This window comes from Pan paniscus, chromosome 1 (assembly GCF_029289425.2).
Source record: "Pan paniscus chromosome 1, NHGRI_mPanPan1-v2.0_pri, whole genome shotgun sequence".
NCBI lineage: Eukaryota > Metazoa > Chordata > Mammalia > Primates > Hominidae > Pan > Pan paniscus.
The window spans coordinates 218,228,944-218,247,862 of NC_073249.2; the positions used below are offsets into that span (position 1 = coordinate 218,228,944).

At 47.4% G+C, this 18,919-nt stretch overlaps 1 protein-coding gene across 6 annotated transcripts in view; it reads right to left on the reverse strand.

The window, feature by feature from the left end:
* Window positions 1-294: 294 nt before the first annotated feature.
* Window positions 295-18,919, reverse strand: part of NMNAT1 (nicotinamide nucleotide adenylyltransferase 1) — a 46,823-nt gene continuing 28,198 nt past the window's right edge. For 5 of the 6 annotated variants that reach the window (XM_055104129.2, XM_003822108.5, XM_055104127.2 and 2 more), the window contains 4 exons: window positions 17,814-17,984; window positions 14,221-14,404; window positions 8,818-8,957; window positions 295-7,684 (listed from right to left, as the gene is read on the reverse strand). In XM_055104129.2, the coding sequence (XP_054960104.1) occupies window positions 7,284-7,684; window positions 8,818-8,957; window positions 14,221-14,404; window positions 17,814-17,928 (840 nt within the window). In that variant the 5' untranslated portion in view covers window positions 17,929-17,984 and the 3' untranslated portion in view covers window positions 295-7,283. Of the gene's footprint in view, window positions 7,685-8,130; window positions 8,731-8,817; window positions 8,958-14,220; window positions 14,405-17,813; window positions 17,985-18,919 lie in introns of those variants that run through there. The other variant, XM_055104134.2, reaches the window with a different exon arrangement.

Sequence of the window (18,919 nt, forward strand, 5' to 3'; positions counted from 1 at the left end):
TCCACCCCTTATGGGAGGCGGAGCATGCAGGTGAGCGGGTGCAGGAGCTGGGGCAAGTACTTTTGGGCACCTGAAGGAGCAAAACTTTGTGTGGGCCCCGCAGCAGCATCTGGTGAGGGTGCCTGCAACCCCTGAAGCCCCAGAAGGGGTGTTACAATGCCCTTTTAGCTTTGCTGTGGACAGCTTAAGTGTTAACAGCTCAGTGGAGGGTCAGTGTGACAGCCTTTTGCACCCGCACTTGTGGTACCCAAGTTCTTGTCCAGTGTCCAGGAGGAATGAGGTAGCACAAATGAATTGAAGATGGTAAATGCATGGAAATTTATTGCCAATGAAAGTGACTCTCAGTGGGAAGAGGAGCTGAAAAGAGGATGGAGCAAGAAGGTAATCTTCCCCTGGACTCCTCTTCAAAGCTACACCATGAAGCTGTCCCTCTGAAGTCAAGCCACTTCTTTCTGCCGTCCAACCGTAGTCTCCAATATCCAGCTGCTTTTCCTTTCTCTGCTGGCTGAGCTTGGTTTTTTTTTTTAGACTGAGTTTCGCTCTATCACCTAGGCTGGAGTGTAGTGGCGCGATCTTGGCTCAGTGCAACCTCCACCTCCTGGGTTGAAGTGATTCTCGTGCCTCAGCCTCCTGAGTAGCTGGGATTACAGGCGCCCGCCACCATGCCTGGCTAATTTTTGTATTTTTAGTACAGGTGGGGTTTCGCCATGTTGGCCAGGCTGGTCTTGAACTCCTGACCTCAAGTGATCTGCCCGCCCTGGCCTCCAAAAGTGCTAGGGTTACAGGCTACTGTGCCCAGCTGAGCCTGGGGTTTTCATGGGCACAGGATGGGGGGTGGGCCATGGGTAGTCATGGAAAAGGCAACTTTCAAGAGGGCAAACAGGGATGTAAACGCTCACTTTGGGCCATAGTATCAGGCTTTTCAGCTCCAGGTGGGGAGCCCTCATTGGGGACTCACCCTCTTCTGCCCAGAATTTCTCTGCCTCCTTTCCTTATCAATATCATAAATAAAATCAAGGTACTTTTGGCTGGGCACAGAGGCTCATGTTTGTAATTCCAGCACTTGGAAGGGCAGAAGTGGGAGAATCACTTGAGGCCAGGAGTTAGAGACCAGCATGACAAAACCCCATCTCTACTAAGAATACAAAAATCAGCTGGGTGTGGTGGCACACGCCTGTGATCCCAGCTACTCAGAAGGCTGAGGCACGAGAATCACTTGAACCTGCGACCGTCTCAAAAAAAAAAAAATCAAGGTACCCTTTTTTTTTTTTTTTTTTTTTTGAGATGGAGTCTCGCTCTGTCACCCAGGCTGGAGTGCAGTGGCACGATCTTGGCTCACTGTAACCTCTGCCTCCCCAGGTTCAAGCAATTCTCCTGCCTCAGATTCCTGAGTAGCTAGGACCACAAGTGCCTGCCACCATGCCTGGCTAATATTTTTGTACTTTTATTAGAGACGGGGTTTCACCATGTTGGCCAGGCTGGTGTCGAACTCCTGACCTTAGGTGATCCAAATGCCTTGGCCTCCCAAAGTGCTGGGATTACAGGCATGAGTCATCACACCCAGCCAAGGTACCCTTTCTTCTTAAGCAGCTTTCTTATGATTATTTATCCATTTGAGAGCAAAATTATGGTTCAGTTTCGAACATGCTTAAGTTGCTGAAGATATAAATGTTAAATAAAATACTACTTTGGTTGGGTGTGATAGCTCACACCTGTAATCCCCACACTTTGGGAGGCCAAGGCAGGTGGATCATTTGAGGTCAGTTTGAGATCAGCCGGGCCAACATGGAGAAACCCTGTCTCTATTAAAAACACAAAAGTTAGCTGGGCACGGTGGTGTGCGCTTGTAATCCCAGCTACTCGGGAAGCTGAGGCAGGAGAATTTCTTGAACCTGAGAGGTGGAGGTTGCAGTGAGCTGAGATCGTGCCACTGCAATCCAGCCTGGGTGACAGAACAAGACTCTGTCTCAAAAAAAACAACCACCACCAAAAAAACCATACTTCATGCTAGACCAGCTTATGAAGTGGGAAATAAGTAAGTAAATAAAAATTTTGAAAATCACTTTATGAATACTATTGTCTCAACAAAAGTGTGGCTGGAGACTTGGGTCTTCTGCTTTGGTGACATTGATACTTTTAGCTGCACTATTTCATTTTTTTTGAAACAGGGTCTCAGCTACACAGGCTGGAGTGCAGTGGGGTAATCACAGCTCACTACGCCTCCAGATCCCAGGCTCAAGCAATCTTCTCACCTCAGCCTCCCAAGTAGCTCGGACTACATGCACAAGCTACCATGCCTGGCTAATTTTATTTTAATTAATTAATTAATTTATTTATTTATTTATTTTGAGACGGAGTCTTGCTCTGTCACCCAGGCTGTAGTGCAGTGGCACAATCTCGGCTCACTGAAAGCTCTGCCTCCCGGGTTCACGCCATTCTCCTACCTCAGCCTCCCAAGTAGCTGGGACTATAGGCACCCGCCACCTACGCCCAGATAATTTTTTGTATTTTTAGTGAGACGGGGTTCCACCGTGTTAGCCAGGATGGTCTTGATCTCCTGACCTTGTGATCTGCCCTCCTCGGCCTCCCAAAGTGCTGGAATTACAGGTGTGAGCCACTGCGCCCTGCTGCCTGGCTAATTTTTAAAAAAATTTTTGTAGACACAGGGTCTCACTCTGTTGCTCATGCTGGGCTCAAGTGCTCCTCCTGTCTTGGCCTCCAAAGTGCTGGGATTACAGGTGTGAGCCACCGCACTGGACTTAGTACACTTGTTTTGTTTTTGTTTGTTGAGAGGGAGTTTTTGCTCTTGTTGCCCAGGCTGGAATGCAGTGTCATGATCAGGGCTCACTGCAACCTCTGCCTCCTGGGTTCAAGCAATTCTCCTGCCTCAGCCTCCCAAGTAGCTGGAATTACAGGCGCCTGACACCACGCCCGTATAATTTTTTGTATTTTTAGTAGAGACGGGGTTTCACCATGTTGGCCAGGCTGGTCTTGAACTCCTGACCTCAGGTGATCCACCCACCTTGGCCTCCCAAAGTGCTGGGATTACAGGTGTGAGCCACTATGCCCAGGCTGAGCCACCATGCCCAGCCCTGTTTTGTTTTTTGAGACAGGGTCTGGCTCTGTCACCCAGGCTGGAGTGCAATGGCGCAATCTCAGCTCACTGTAACCTCCGCCTCCTGTGCTCAAACCATCCTCTCACCTCAGCCTCCTGAGTAGCTGGGACTACAGGCGCACACCACCACACCCAGCTAATTTTTGTATTTTTGGTAGAGACAGGGTTTTGCCATGTTGCCCAGGCTAGTCTAGAATTCCTGGGCTCAAACAATCTGCTGCCTCTGATTCCCAAATTTCTAAGATTACAGGCGTGAGCCACTGTGCCCAGCCAGTACATGTTATTTATTTATTTGTTTGTTTTTCTAAAGATAGGATCTTGCTATGTTACGCAGGCTGTTCTTGAACTCCTGGGCTCAAGCAATCCTTCCACCTTGGCCTTCCAAAGTGCTGGGATTACAGATGTGAGCCACCAAGCCTGGCTGAGCCACCACGCCGGCACTGATATACTTGTATTAATGTACAAATTGGACTCTAGCATTCCTCACACTGAAGTATTTATGGGTAAAATTACACATTTGGGATTTGCTTTAAAAGACTCCAGCAAAACAAAACAGGTGTAGATGAAGATTGGCAAAATGTTATGCTTGAAGTTGATGGGTACGTAGGGGTTCATTATACTATTACCACTAATTTTGTGTGTTTGCTATTTTCCCTAATGTTTTACAATGTAATTGTCAGGTTATCCATTGTTTTGGAAAAATTTATTGGGCAGCTTAACTTGATTTGGGAAACACTGTCCACGGCAAGTCATTTAGACTTGATAAGACACGTGAGGGAGAAATGGATCTGAATTCCAGTTCTGAAACCGAGGTGACAGTTTCATTAAAGGATAGCAAGGGGACAGTGATCATCCCTGCAGAGTCAAAACAGAGAATAATGGGACCAGGCACCACTATGACAGGTCAAAAACCCTATCTGGGCAGAGCGTGATGGCTCACACCTGTAATTCCAGCACTTTGGGAGGCCGAGGTGGGCGGATCATTTGAGGCCAGCTTTGCCATCACGGTGAAACCCTGTCTCTACTGAATATACAAAAATTAGCCAGGCGTGGTAACACACGCCTGTAATCCCAGCTCCTTGGGAGGCTGAAGCAGGAGAATTGCTTGAACCCAGGAGGCAGAGGTTGCAGTGAGCCGAGACTGTGCCACTGCACTCCAGCCTGGGCGACACAGCAAAACTGTCTCAGAAGCAAACACACACACACATACACACACACACAAACACAAAAGTTAATTATGGCCCATATCACCTTCTCCCTCGGATTCCACTGTTCTAGTTCCAAGGAATTGCTAACACTGGGCAAGTTCAGCCTAGTCCTTCCGTGAGGACTGAATACGTCGGACTCATCTCCATCAGACTACCACAAACTGTTGTTGAAAGCTTCATTTGTCCTCACTTAGGGTAAATGAAAAATTTCAAGATTTGACTACAACTTCATTCTTTAAAAAGTAATATTTTACAGAAAGAGAGATTAGGGGTACTGGCTCTGAAGGCAAAGCTTAGATTCAAGCTCAGCTCACCATTTATACCAGTCCCCTGATTTTGCCGTTTCCTTATGATATAAGGCACTCAGGAGCACAAGCCAAGCACACAGTAAGTGTTCAGGAAGTGCTGACATTATGAAGTTCAAACAGCACCACTGGTAAACGAAGTTCAGATTTCAGAGGTGGAGACTGTGTACGCAGCCTCACAGCTGAGTGGATGCCGTGGTGAAATGTTTAGATCATAGGCCTTTGAGAAAAATTATGAGAATGTTAGAGGAATGGGCCTCCCTTGGCACCCAGAAATAAACGTTAAAGGAGGCTATTTCATCATATAACAACTTCTGGACTTCTAGAAAAGTGAAAAGAGAGGCTTGGGTAAGGAAGATGAAAGCCCTCCCACCACCCTGCATGCTGACCTAGGGCATCCTTCCTTCTACTCTGTTGTTAGATCCTCATGATGGCCAAAAAAAAGCATTCTTTAACCTAAACCATCCCCATGGCTCAATCTCTACCCCTTCATCACCAAGGAAAAGCCACTTCTCTTATCTGAAAGGCCTGCTGTTCACATAGGCAAACACTACCACAAAGGCTCTCCATCATCCGAATGAAGATGCCAATCAAGGACTTTTACTGCAGGTTTGTTTGCCACTTTCAAATTACACAATGTAAGGGGTAAAGGGTACAACACATAAAACCCCCAGCATCAAACAAACAAGCCAAACAAAACACCAGCATCACACATTTCCTCTAAATTGACAGTACAAAAGCAAATTATGGAAATGATGCAGGAGGGAATAAACAATGGCATATTTTCTTCACATCAGTCATTAATATTTATTCCCCTGTGAAATTCATTGTTCTAACTTCCATTATTCAAAGTGGAAGTTCTGTCCTTGAGGACACCCAAAATTATGCTATTACGTGGCAGCATCAACAGCATCCTCGGCGTTAGGAGAAAAAGCCAAGCTTGTTCTCTGTACAAAGCTTGTTCTTTGTACAAAGTTGTTGCTCCATAAATAGTGCAACAATAGGATCAGGCTGGGTGCAGTGGCTCATGCCTGTAATCCCAGCACTTTGGAAGGCCGAGGTGGGCAGATCACCTGAGGTCAGGAGTTCAAGACCAGCCTGTCTAACATGGCGAAACCCCATCTCTACTAAAAATACAAAATTAGCCGGACATGGTAGTGGGTGCCTGTAATCCCAGCTACTCAGCAGGCTGAGGCAGGAGAATCGCTTGAACCCGGGAGGCGGAGGTTGCAGTGAGCGGAGATCGCACCACTGCACTCCAGGCTGGGAGACAGAGTGAGACTCCATCTCAAAAACAAAAAACAATAGGATCATTGTACCCTTACCAGGGCTCCTGCAAGGGTCCCCACATGCCTTGTCCAGTGAGGTCCTGAGGTCAGTAGTCACAGCTGAGCAGGGCACAGGCACTTCTGAGTAGGAAGGCACGACAGTATGAGAGAAGTTTCCAGCATTGGAACCTTTCTGCAGTTTACGTGACACTTCAGATGAACTAGGTGTGGTTTCCCAGAGGAAGTCCAAATTCAGTTCTGATAGCTTCATCTTGCTCTATCATTACTTTTCAGGACTCCTTCAACTCTTAAACTCCAAGAAGCTAAGGAGGAGAAAATGACCCTCATCTGTATGATTTGAGGCTCCAGCCTTTCACTAACTTGGCAGATGGATCCTGAAACCTGCTAGCTGTCAGGCTTTTTTTTTTTTTGAGATGGAGTCTCGCTCTGTCACCCAGGCTGGAGTGCAATGGCACGATCTTGGCTTACTGCAACCTCTGCCTCCCAGGTTCAAGCGATTCTCCTGCCTCAGCCTCCCAAGTAGCTGGGACTACAGGAGCCCACCACCATGCTCAGCTAATTTTTTGTATTCTTAGTAGAGATGGGGTTTCACCATATTGGCCAGGCTGGTCTTGAACTCTTGACCTCACGTGATCCACCCACTTAGGCCTCCCAAAGTGCTGGGATTACAGGTGTGAGCCACCACACCCAGTCTTTTTTTTTTTTCTTTTTGAGATGGAGTTTTGCTTTTTTGCCCAGGCTGGAGTGCAGTGGCACAACCTTGGCTCACTGGAACCTGTGCCTCCCGGGTTCAAGCGATTCTCCTGCCTCAGCCTCCCAAGTAGCTGGGATTACAGTTACGTGGCACCATGCCCGGCTAATTTTTTGTATTTTTAGTAGAGACTCCATCTCAAAAACAAATAAACAAACAAAAACTTATTTTAGCTTACCATTGATTTTTACTAAATTTTTTTTTTTTTTTTTGAGACAGAGTCTTGCTCTGTCGCCAGGCTGGAGTGCAATGGTGCAATCTTGGCTCACTGCGACCTCCACCACCTGGGGTCAAGCGATTCTCCTGCCTCAGCCTCCCAAGTAGCTGGGACTACAGGCACGTGCCACCACACACAGCTAATTTTTGTATTTTTAGTAGAGATGGGGTTTCACCATATTGGCCAGGATGGTCTCGATCTCTTGACCCCGTGATCCACCTGCCTCAGCCTCCCAAAGTGCTGGGATTACAGGCGTGAGCCACTGTGCCCAGACGATTTTTACTAAACTTTTAAGCTTTAGTTTAGGCAACAGATCACAACTTCTTTCCCCAGTTATTAACTCCCAGATTGTTTCAGATCCCCAAATGGGAAGTCCGAAATATCATGCTGTAGAATTCCTATGTCTTAGCTTCTTCAGTGTTTCTCTGCAAAGGGGCCAGGATGACCCCAGCATTCCTGTCTTCACTCTCAGAGCTGTACAAATTATGCTTTTCAATGTATTCTTGGACAAGATCTGGTACCAAGTAGCGAATGCTCTGGCCCCTTCTGAGGGCTCTCCGGATTTTTGTGGATGAGATGTCATTAGCGATCCATTCATTCACCACGTGAATGTTGCTCCGGTGTTTCCACAGCACATCCGATTCATAGATAAACTTCTGAGCATCATTTCCAGCCCGAGTAACACATATGAGCCCATAGTTGGCCACGATTTGGGTGATGTCTTCACTCTTCCACAAATTGGGAACAGCAAAGGACTCCAATAAATCTGCCCCACACAGCAGCTTGACCTTTGGCACAGCTGGGAAGAATAAAACAGAGCTTTGGGGTATGCTTTTTCTTCCCCTCTACCTCCTCCAAGTGGAAAGGGGTTTACTTTTCTAATAACCCACTGTATCAAAATGAAGATACGTATGTGCTTTTCAAGGATGAGGGCTTAGGCCGAGTGCGGTGGCTCTAGCCTGTAATCCCAGCACTCTGGGAGGCCGAGGCGGGTAGATCACTTGAGGTCAGGGGTTTGAGACCAGCCTGACCAACATGGTGAAATACCGTTTCTACTAAAAATACAAAATTAGCTGGGTGTGGTGGCGCACGCCTGTAACCCCAGATACTTGAGAGGCTGAGGCAGGAGAATCACTTGAACTCGGGAGGCAGAGGTTGCAGTAAGCCGAGATCGTGCCATCACACTCCAGCCTGGGCAACAAGAGCAAAACTCTGTCTCAAAAAAAAAAAAAGAATGACAGTTCACAGTTTTTATGAGCTTTTATTTTATGAGAATCAGATTCCCAAAAGAGACCCAGGACACCTCAAAGATTAGAGACCACTGCAGGAAAAATAAGCTCCAAGTGCCTTTTATTCCCCTTCACTTCATGCAACTAACAAGGGGCATTTTCCAGACACCCACAAGTATGCAATATAAAATGAAAATAAAGGCCAGGCATAGTGGCTGACACCTGTAATCCTAACACTTTGGGAGGCCAAGGCAGGAGGACTGCTTGGGGCCAGGAGTTCAAGACCAACCTGGCCAACATAGTGAGACCCCATCTCTAAAAAACAAAAAAAAATAAGGCCCAGGCGCTGTGGCTCACGCCTGTAATCCCAGCACTTTGGGAGAACGAGGTGGGCGGATCATGAGGTCAGGAGATCAAGACCATCCTGGCTAACATGGTGCAACCCCGTCTCTACTAAAAATACAAACAAATTAGACAGGCGTGGTGGCAGGCACCTGTAGTCCCAGCTGCTCAGGAGGCTGAGGCAGGAGAATGGCATGAACCCAGGAGGCAGAGCTTGCAGTGAGCTGAGATCATGCCACTGCACTCCAGCCTGGGTGATAGAGCGAGTCTCCATCTAAAAAAAAAAAAAAATACACAGGGGTTTGCTCAGCTACAGAATCTTATCAACTCTAGTCCGTGGGTCCTGCTAAAACATACAAACCTTTTGTTTTTGGCTCTAGGGATTTCTTTTGACTAGAATCTTGTGTTTCAGTCCACTTCCTCTTCCTTCCAGGCCTTTCTAGAGTAGGTGAGTTCTGCTGGTGATCACAGTCACTAGCCTCCAATTTCTCTTGATGGTGTCTATAAAACAACAAAACAATAGAATATTTCTCTTTCTCACATGCTCCATTAGAATATATCATTAACATTATTTATAGCTGGGCACAGTGGCTCACACCTGTAATCCCAGCACTTTGGGAGGCCGAGGTGGGCGGATCACGAGGTCAGAAGATCGAGACCATCCTGGCTAACATGGTCAAACCCTGTCTCTACTAAAAATACAAAAAATTAGCCGGGTGTGGTGGCATGCACCTGTAATCCCAGCTACTCGGGAGGCTGAGGCAGGAGAATCACTTGAACCTGGGAGGCAGAGGTTGCAGTGAGCCAAGACCGCACCACTGCACTCCAACCTGGGCGACAGAGTGAGACTCCGTCTCAAAAAAATTAAAAAAAAAAAGAATATCATTAACATTATTTATTTATTTATTATTTTGAGATGGTGTCTTGCTCTGACACCCAGGCTGGAGTGCAGTGTGTGATCTCAGCTCACTGTAACCTCTGGCTCCTGGGTTCAAACAATTCTCTTGCCTCAGCCTCCCGAGCAGCTGGGATTACAGGGGCGCACCACCACACTCAGCCAATTTTTTTTGTATTTTTAGTAGTGATGGGGTTTCATCATGTTGGCCAGGCTGGTCTTGAACTTCTGACCTCAAGCGATCTGCCCGCCTTAGCCTCCCAAAGTGCTGGGATTATAGGTGCCTGGCCAACATTATTTATCATATGCCACACATTACACTGAATCCTTTACATGGATTATCTGATTAAGTCTTCTCAACATAAGATGACTGTTGTGGAAGACTAAAAAAAATTAAAAATCTTCTCAACCGGGCGTGGTGGCTCACACCTGTAATCCCAGCACTTTGGGAGGCCAAGGCGGGTGGATCACCTGAGGTCAGGAGTTCGAGACACAGCCTGACCAACATGGAGAAACCCTGTCTCTGCTAAAAATAGAAAATTAGCTGGGTGTGGTGGCAAATGCCTATAATCCCAGCTACTCGGGAGGCTGAGGCAGGAGAATCGCTTGAACCCAGGAGGTGGAGGTTGCAGTGAGCCATGATTGCGCCATTGCACTCCAGCCTGGGCAACAAGAGCAAAACTCCACCTCAAAAGAAAAAAAAAATCTTCTCAACATCCTATATCATAAATATTATTATCTCCGTAAGGGAAGGAGAAAGGACGCTTACAGTTGCTACTCCAGCTCCTAGCAGAGTCTATGAGGAGGCATTCAATAACAATTTTTTTTTTTTTTTTTTTTTTTTGAGATGGAGTCTCACTCTGTCGCCCAGGCTGGAGTGCAGTGGCACGATCTCAGCTCACTGCAACCTCCGTCTCCCAGGTTCATGCCATTCTCCTGCTTCAGCCTCCCGAGTAGCTGGGACTACAGGCGCCCACCACCACGCCCGGCTAATTTTTTCTGTATTTTTAGTAGAGACAGGGTTTCACCATGTTAGCCATGATGGTCTCGATCTCCTGACCTTGTGATCTGCCTGCCTAGGCCTCCCAAAGTGCTGGGATTACAGGCGTGAGCCACTGCGCCCAGCCTCAATAACAATTTGATTGAGTGAATGTTTTGGGGTTTTTTTGGTTTGTTTTTCAGAGACACAGGCTCACTCTATTGCCCAGGATGGAGCACAGTGGCACAATCATAGCTCGCTGCAACCAAAACTCCTGGGCTCAAGTGATCCTACCGCCTCAGCCTCCCAAATAGCTGCGACTACAGGCACGTGCCACCATGTTCAGCTAACTTTAGTTTTTTTGAGAGATGAGGTCTCACTATGTTGCCCACACTGGTCTTGAACTCCTGGCCTCAAGCAATCCTCCTGCCTCAGACTCCCAAAGTGCTGGGATTATAGATGTGAGCCACCATGACCAGCCTGAACATTTTGGTTATTACAAAGCTACTATATTACTGCCACCTTGCAGCTAGTTTCACTGAAAATACTTCTGGTTTTAATGTGCTGCTCATCTCTCATATCAGAATTGTTTATTACCCCATTGAGAGAGGACACTGACTAATTTGCCTAAGGTCATTTAACTTAAAAGTATTAATAGCAGAGCCAGGACTTGAACCCCAGCAGTCTGGTCCAGAGCCCACACTCTTGACCATGGAAGAGTGTGGCTTAATCTTGTGACAAAGAACCAGAACGCCAAGGAGAAGGTCCTAGAGCGGCAAGGGCCTGAGGCCTTAAAGGAAGGGGCCCTAAGCAGGATTTGTGTATAGCTCTATTCTGGGCTGGCAGCAGGGTGCCCACTGTTTTCAAACTGTGCAATGTTACCCAAATAACATCAACTACACTTGTGGGATCCAACTGTGGGCCTTTATTCCCCTACATCCCAACCCTTCTGAGCAGCTGAGTTGACTATTTAATGGGCAATAAGGTTACTATAAAGCCAGAGGGTCGGGTAGGGCTGTGGCCCAGGAACTTGCTCCCTCATGGGAGAATTTTTTGCCATCAAGCAGTGGAGACTCTTCTCCCTGCCAAGTCTGAAAAGGAAGTCCTCTTGAGAGATCACTGTGTGAGATACTTCCTACTGACTCAGTGCCCAATCCTGCCCAACACACTTCCCAGAGGTCCTTGCAGCAGGTTGTGGACTTGACTGCGATTTCTGCTAATGAGATTCTCTCCTGAGAGATTTGGAAGGCAGAAGGAGGACAGAGGCCATCATCCTGGGACTGTGGAGCCTGACAAGTAATCTTTTTTTTTGAGACGGAGTCTCACTCTGTCACCCAGGCTGGAGTGCAGTGGCGCAATCTCGGCTCACTGCAACCTCCACCTCCCGGGTTCAAGGGATTCTCCCACCTCAGCCTCCCAAGTAGCTGGGACTATAGGCATGTGCCACCACGCCTGGCTAATTTTTGTATTTTTAGTAGAGACGGGGTTTGCCATGTTGGCCAGGGTGGTCTCGAACTCCTGACCTCAGGTGATCCACCCACCTCGGCCTCCCAAAGTGCTGGGATTACAGGTGTGAGCCACCATGCCCGGCCTGATCCTATTATTGCGCTATTTATAGCCAGTAATCCTTTCTAGTGTGGGTGTGGTGGCTGGACGCTGGAGTCCACTGTCCGTCACCAACTTCAGGAGACTGAGACAGTTCAATAGCAGCAGAAGCGGAATTGGTTTGTTGAACTCTGACGGCAACATCGGAGGAGTGACCCTGACTTCCACTTCTCCAGCCCTTTTACTTTTTTTTGTTGTTGTTTTTTGAGACAGTCTCATTCTGCTGCCCAGGCTGGAGTGCAGTGGCACAATTTCAGTTCACCGCAACCTCTGCCTCCCAGGCTCAGGCAATTCTCCTGCCTCAGCCTCCCTAGTAGCTGGGATTACAGGCATGGGCCCAGCTAATTTTGTATTTTTAGTAGAGACAGGGTTTCACCATGTTGGCCAGGCTTGTCTTGAACTACTGGACTCAGGTGATCTGCCGGCCTCAGCCTCCCAAAGTGCTGGGATTATAGTCATGAGCTACCACGCCCGGCCTCAGCTCTTTTAAGTACTTTTTGCCTAAGTACTTAAATCTCTTTCCACTTAAAATATCCAGAGTGGTTTCTATTTCCTAGTCTGAACCCTAAATGATACAGTCAGTCACTGGAAAGTTCAGAACTCTAAGAACAGATACTAAACAGAAAGGCTTTTCAGAAAGCCCTTTCATTTTAAACTCAAGATAACAACAGGCCAGGCATGGTAGCTCACATTTGTAATCCCAGCACTTTGGGAGGCCTAGGTGGGAGGATTGCTTGAGGCCAGGAGTTTGAGATCAGCATAGGCAACATAGCGAGGCCCCATCTCCAACAAAAAAAAGAAAATAAAGTTTAAAAAAATCAAAATAACATTAAGAGATAATTAGGTGTCAGCCAGGTGCGGTGGCTCACCTCTGTAATCCCCGCACTTTGGGAGGCCCGAGATGGACAGATCACCTGAGGTCAGGAGTTCAAGACCAGCCTGGCCAAGAGGGTGAAACCCCAGCTCTACTAAAAATACAAAAATTAGCCAGGCGTGGTGGCAGGCGCCTGTAATCCCAGCTACTCGGGAGGCTGAGGCAGGGGAACGGCTTGAACCCGGGAGGCAGAGGTTGCAGTGAGCTAAGATCATGCCATTGCGCTCCAGCTTGGGCAACAAGAGTGAACCTCTATCTCAAAAAAAAAAAAAGAAAAGAAAAGAAATAATTAGGTGTTGGGAGGCTGAGACAGGTGGATCACCTGAGGTCAGAAGTTCAAAACCAGCCTGGCCAACAAGGTAGAACCCCATCTCTACTAAAAATACAAAAACATTAGCGGGGCGTGGTGGCAGTCACCTGTAGTCCCAGCTACTTGGGAGGCTGAGGCAGGAGAATTGCTTGAACCCAGGAGGCAGAGGTCGCAGTGAGCCGAGAATGCACCACTGCACTCCAGCCTGGGTGACAGAGCGAGACTCCGTCTCAAAAAGAAAAAAAAAAAAGAGAAATAATTAGATGTCACTTACTCTGGTTTTTGAACCCTTAACTAGAACTGCTTCAAAGGTATGGGCACAGAGATCTGTGACTCCCCCCCCACATGCTGTCATGGAAGCAGCACACGAATCAGGCCTGTCCATGATCAAGCAGCACTGGATGCTTCTCTTCCTTAAATTATCTGCCTGTCTCTTTTATACTTAGGAAGACTGATGATAATAACATCTTCTTGCAATTTTCCCTTTCTCATTTGGGGCACAGACAGCCCAGGCAGGCTTCCTCTATTTTCTAACAGTGGTATCACATAGTAGCAAGCAAGCAAACATCTTTTTTTTTTTTTTTTTTTTTGAGATGGAGTCTCGCTCTGTCACCCAGGCTGGAGTGCAGTGGCACAATCTTGGCTCATTGCAACCTCCATCCCTGGGGTTCAAGTGTATCTCCTGCCTCAGCCTCCCAAGTAGCTGGGATTACAGGCATGCGCCACCATGCCCGGCTAATTTTTGTATTTTTAGTAGAGACGGGTTTTCACCATGTTGGCCAGGCTGGTCTCGAACTCCTGACCTCAGCTGATCCACCCACCTCAGCCTCCCAAAGTGCTGGCATTACAGGCGTGAGCCACCGCGCCTGGCTGCAAACAACTTAAAACATAATGAAAGACACAGAGGGGCTAAGGAAGACCCATCCTTTGGTGCTGTGCTCTACAGTCTTGTAGTAACCTTCCACAGGAATGGCTTACAACACACGTGACAGTTTTGCAAATCTGTATGTTCACAGATGTAAGCAACATTGAAACATGGTAAAAACATAAGCCGCTTAGCCATTTACACAGAACTGACAAAGTTGATTACACCATAAATACCTTAGCACCTTCAGAGTCTCTTTCCACTCCTTCTGAAGACTTTCCCATGTATCAACTTCCACCCATTTAGAATTCTTGGTAGCAAGTTCTGCCATGATGACCCGGTGATAGGCAGGAATGAGTCCTTTCTTCTTGTAGGCATCACCAACAGGAGAGATGATGCCTTTGACAACTGTGTACCTTCCTAGATAAAAAGTTAGGTTTCACACTAGGTATAACAAATTAGACTTTATGCACAGGAAATATTACGATCAATATTATTTGTTTTGTTTTGTTTTTTGAGACAGAGTCTTGCTCTGTTCCCCAGGCTGCACTGGAGTGATCTCGGCTCACTGCAACCTCCGCCTCCTGGGTTGAAGCGATTCTCCTGAGTCAGACTCCTGAGTAGCTGGGATTACGGGCACATGCCACCATGCTGGTTAATTTTTGTATTTTTAGTAGAGATGGGGTTTTTACCATGTTAGCCAAGCTGGTCTCCAACTCCTGACCTCAAGTGATCTGCCTGCCTCAGCCTCCCAAAGTGCTGGGACTACAGGCATGAGTCACCACACCTGGCCAATACTGTTTTATAATCACAGATTCTCTTTCTTTAGGGATTCCAGCTTATTAGCTGATTGATCAATTAACTGACTGAAATTATGGTAAAATATACCCAAGCGTACAGTTCTATGATATTAACTGCAAACATGCTGTTGTGCAACCATCGCTCCTATCTCCAGAATTTTCTCATCTTCCCCAACTGACACTCTGTACTTCACCTCATTCCCCTATACAGTTAAATTTCTATTGATATTGCCAAATTACTTTGTAAAAAGCCTTAATTTGTATTGTCCACCTAGATGTATGCAAAAGCCCATTTCTCAATGTCATAGGCAAATAGTGAGCTTTAGCATCCATCCATCCATCTATCTATCAGCATATTATATAATCATTTACGTAACAAAAAAATCGAGGCCAGGTGTGGTGGCTCACACCTGTAATCCCAGTGTTTTGGGAGACCAAGGCAGGAGAATCACTTGAGCCCAGGAGCTCAACACCAACATGGGCAAAACAGTGGGACCCAGTTTCTACAAAAAATTAAAAAATTAGGCCGGGCGCGGTGGCTCACTCCTGTAATCCCAGCACTTTGGGAGTTCGAGGCGGGTGGATCACGAGGTCAGGAGATCAAGACCATCCTGGCTAACACGGTGAAACCCTGTCTCTACTAAAAATACAAAAAATTAGCCAGGCGTGGTGGCGGGCGCCTGTAATCCCAGCTACTCGGGAGGCTGAGGCAGGAGAATGGCGTGAGCCTGGGAGGCGGAGTTTGCAGTGAGCTGAGATCATGCCACTGCACTCCAGCCTGAGCGACAGAGCAAGACTCTGTCTCCAAAAAAAAAAAAAAATTAGCCAGATGTGGTGGCATGCCTGTAGTCACAGCTACTCAGGAGCCTGAGGCAGGCAGCTCACTTGAGTCCGGGAGGTAAAGGCTGCAGTTAGCTGTGATCATGCCACTGTACTCCAGCCTGCCCAGCCAGGGTGACAGAGTGAGAACCATTTCCACAAAAAAAAAAAAAAAAAAATCTGTGTATACACACAAATGTTTGCATATAAATTCATACAAAGAAGAGTGGAAGGATACACATGAAACTGTTATGGTTATGCTATGTTATGGTGGCTCATGCCTATAATTCCAGCACTTTGGGAGGCCGACATGGGAGGATCACTTGAGAACAGGAGTTCAAGAGCAGCCTGGTCAACATGGTGAAACCCCATTTCTACTAAAAATACAAAAATAGGCCGGGCATGGTGCTGTGTGCCTGTAATCCCAGTTACTGGGGAGGCTGAGGCAAAAGAATCGCTTGAATCCAGGAGGTGGAGGTTGCAGTGAGCCAAGACCATGCCACTGCACTCCAGCCTGGGCGACAGAGCGAGACACTGTAGAGTCAAGGTTTTGCCACATTGGCCAGGCTGATCTCAAACTCCTGACCTCAGGTAATCTGCCCCTTCTGCCTCTCGAAGTGCTGGGATTACAGGTGTGTGCCACCACGCCCAGCCTATTCATGCATTTTTTTTTTTTTTTTTGAGATGGAGTCTCGCTCTGTCACCCAGGCTGGAGTGCAGTGGTGACATCTTGGCTCACTGCAAGCTCCGCCTCCCAGGTTCACGCCATCCTCCTGCCTCAGCCTCCCAAGTAGCTGGGACTACAGGCACCCGCCACCAAGCCCGGCTAATTTTTTTGTATTTTTAGTAGAGACGGGGTTTCACTGTGTTAGCCAGGATGGTCTTAATCTCCTGACCTTGTGATCTGCCTGCCTTGGCCTCCCAAAGTGCTGGGATTCCAGGCGTAAGCCACCACGCCCAGCCTCATGCATTGTTTATGAAAACTTTTAGCCGGGTATGGTAGCTCATGCCTGTGATCCCAGCACTTTGGGAAGCCTGAGGTTGGGAGTTTGAGACCAGCCTGACCAACATGGAGAAACCCCGTCGCTACTAAAAATACAAAAAATTAGCCGGGCGTGGTGGCACATTCCTGTAATCCCAGCTACTCAGGAGGGTGAGGCAGGAGAATTGCTTGAACCCAGGAGGTGGAGGTTGCAGTGAGCCGAGATCGTGCCACTGCACTCCAGCCTGGGCAACAAGAGTGAAGTCCATCTCAAAAAAAAGAAAGAAAGAAAGAAAAAAGAAAACTTTTAAAAAGCTGTGCCTGATCCTAGAGGTTTTATGTATGCTAAAGTACAAGCTTTCGCTTTTTGCCTTAAGTAATGGGAAACTCCTAAAGAAGATTAAGCACAGGCATGACAGAATCAAATTCCTTTTTTTGGGGAGGGGTGGTCAGGGTCTTGCTCTGATGTCCAGGCTGGTGGGCAAAGGTGCAATCATGGCTCACGGTAGCCTAGACCTCCCGGGCTCAAGCAATCCTCCTACTTCAGTCTCCTGAGTAGCTGGGACCACAGGCACATGCCACCATACCTGGCTAATGTTTACAATTTTTTTTGTAGAGATGAGGTCTCTCTCTGTTTCCCAGGTTGGTCTCAAACTCCTGGCCTCAGGTGATCCTCCCACCTCGGCCTCCCAAAGCACTGGGATTACAGATGTGAGCCACTGTACCTGGCTGTATTTTCTATTCTACAGGCCATAGCCAGATGCTCAATTCTTCCCTCATACTTCACCCTCTTTTTTGGCTAAGAATTCACTGTACAAGGGAGCAGGACAGCATGTTTGTGCCCAGTCGATGAAATGTGTATTCTGAAACAGACCCAGTCATGCCGGTTCTCTGGTCTTTTTTTTTTTTTTTTTTTTTTTTTGAGATGGTGTCTCGCTCTGTCTCCAGGCTGGAGTGCAGTGCAGCAATCTCAGCTCACTGCAACCTCCGCCTCCCGGGTTCAAGCGATTCTACTGCCTCAGCCTCCCAAGTAGCTAGGACTACAGGCACAGTGAATTTTTGTATTTTTTAGTAGAGACGGGGTTTTACCATGTTGGCTAGGATGGTCTCGATCTCTTGACCTTGTGATCTTCCCGTCTCAGCCTCCCAAAATGCTGGGATTGCAGGTGTGAGCCACTGCACCCAGCTGGTTCTCTAGTCTTAAGCCACTTTCGGTTACTGCTCCTACCTGTTCCATTCATGTAGTCCTTGGCCAGCTCAAACAACCTGAGGTGCATGTTGGTGATGGGATTGAATGAACCACAAGCAAGGAGAACCACTTCAGTCTTCTCGGAATTTTCCATGGTAAGAACTTGAAGTTGTTGATCTAAATGGAAAACTGTGACACCTCCCTTGTTGTCTACAAAGGAAAAAGAAAATAAATTCAGTTATGCATTTTTTTTTCCCTAAGATAAGGTCTTGCTCTGCCACCCTGGCTAGAGTGTAGTGATGCAACCACAGCTGACTGCACCCTCAAACTCCTGGGCTCAAGTGATGCTCCCACCTCAGCCTCTCAAGTAGCTGGGAACACAGGCACGTACCAATAGCCTGGCTAATTATTTTAAAGACTAATTTTTGTAGAGATGGGGGTCTTGCTATGTTGCTTGCTGGTCTCAGACTACTGGTCTCAAGCAGTCCTTCCACCTCAGTCTCTCAAAGTGCTGGGATTACAAGCATGAGTCACCACGCCCAGCCCAGTTATAGGTCTTTTGATGTCCTTCCACATTCTCATTCCCAATAGATGGATTAAAAGTATTTGGCTTTGGCTGGGCGTGGTGGCTCACACATGTAATCCCAGCACTTTGGGAGGCTGGGGCGGGCGGATCATGAGGTCAAGAGATCGAGACCATCCTGGCCAACATGGTGAAACCTCGTCTTTACAAAAAATACAAAAATTAGCTGGGTGTGGTGACGGGCACCTGTAATCCCAGCTACTTGGGAGGCTGAGGCAGGAGAATCACTTGAACCCAGGAGGCGGAGGTTGCAGTGAGCCAAGATTGCGCCACTGCACTCCAGCCTGGCGACAGAGAGAGACTCCATCTCAAAAAGAAAAAAAAAATTGGCTTCAATCATTATACTAACTCTAAAAATGTTTCCACATCTCCATCCCTCCTTTTCAATGTGAATTTGCAACTTCTACCATGAAGAGATGGAAGTGACTTCTCCACATTTTTTGACTTGCTTTGGGCAAAAGAATGTGGCACAAGTGTTAGTGTGGAGGAAGCCAGAACATGTGGGAGAGCACCGATGCCCCCACTGATAGAGATTCAACCATCCCACATGTGGGGAACACAG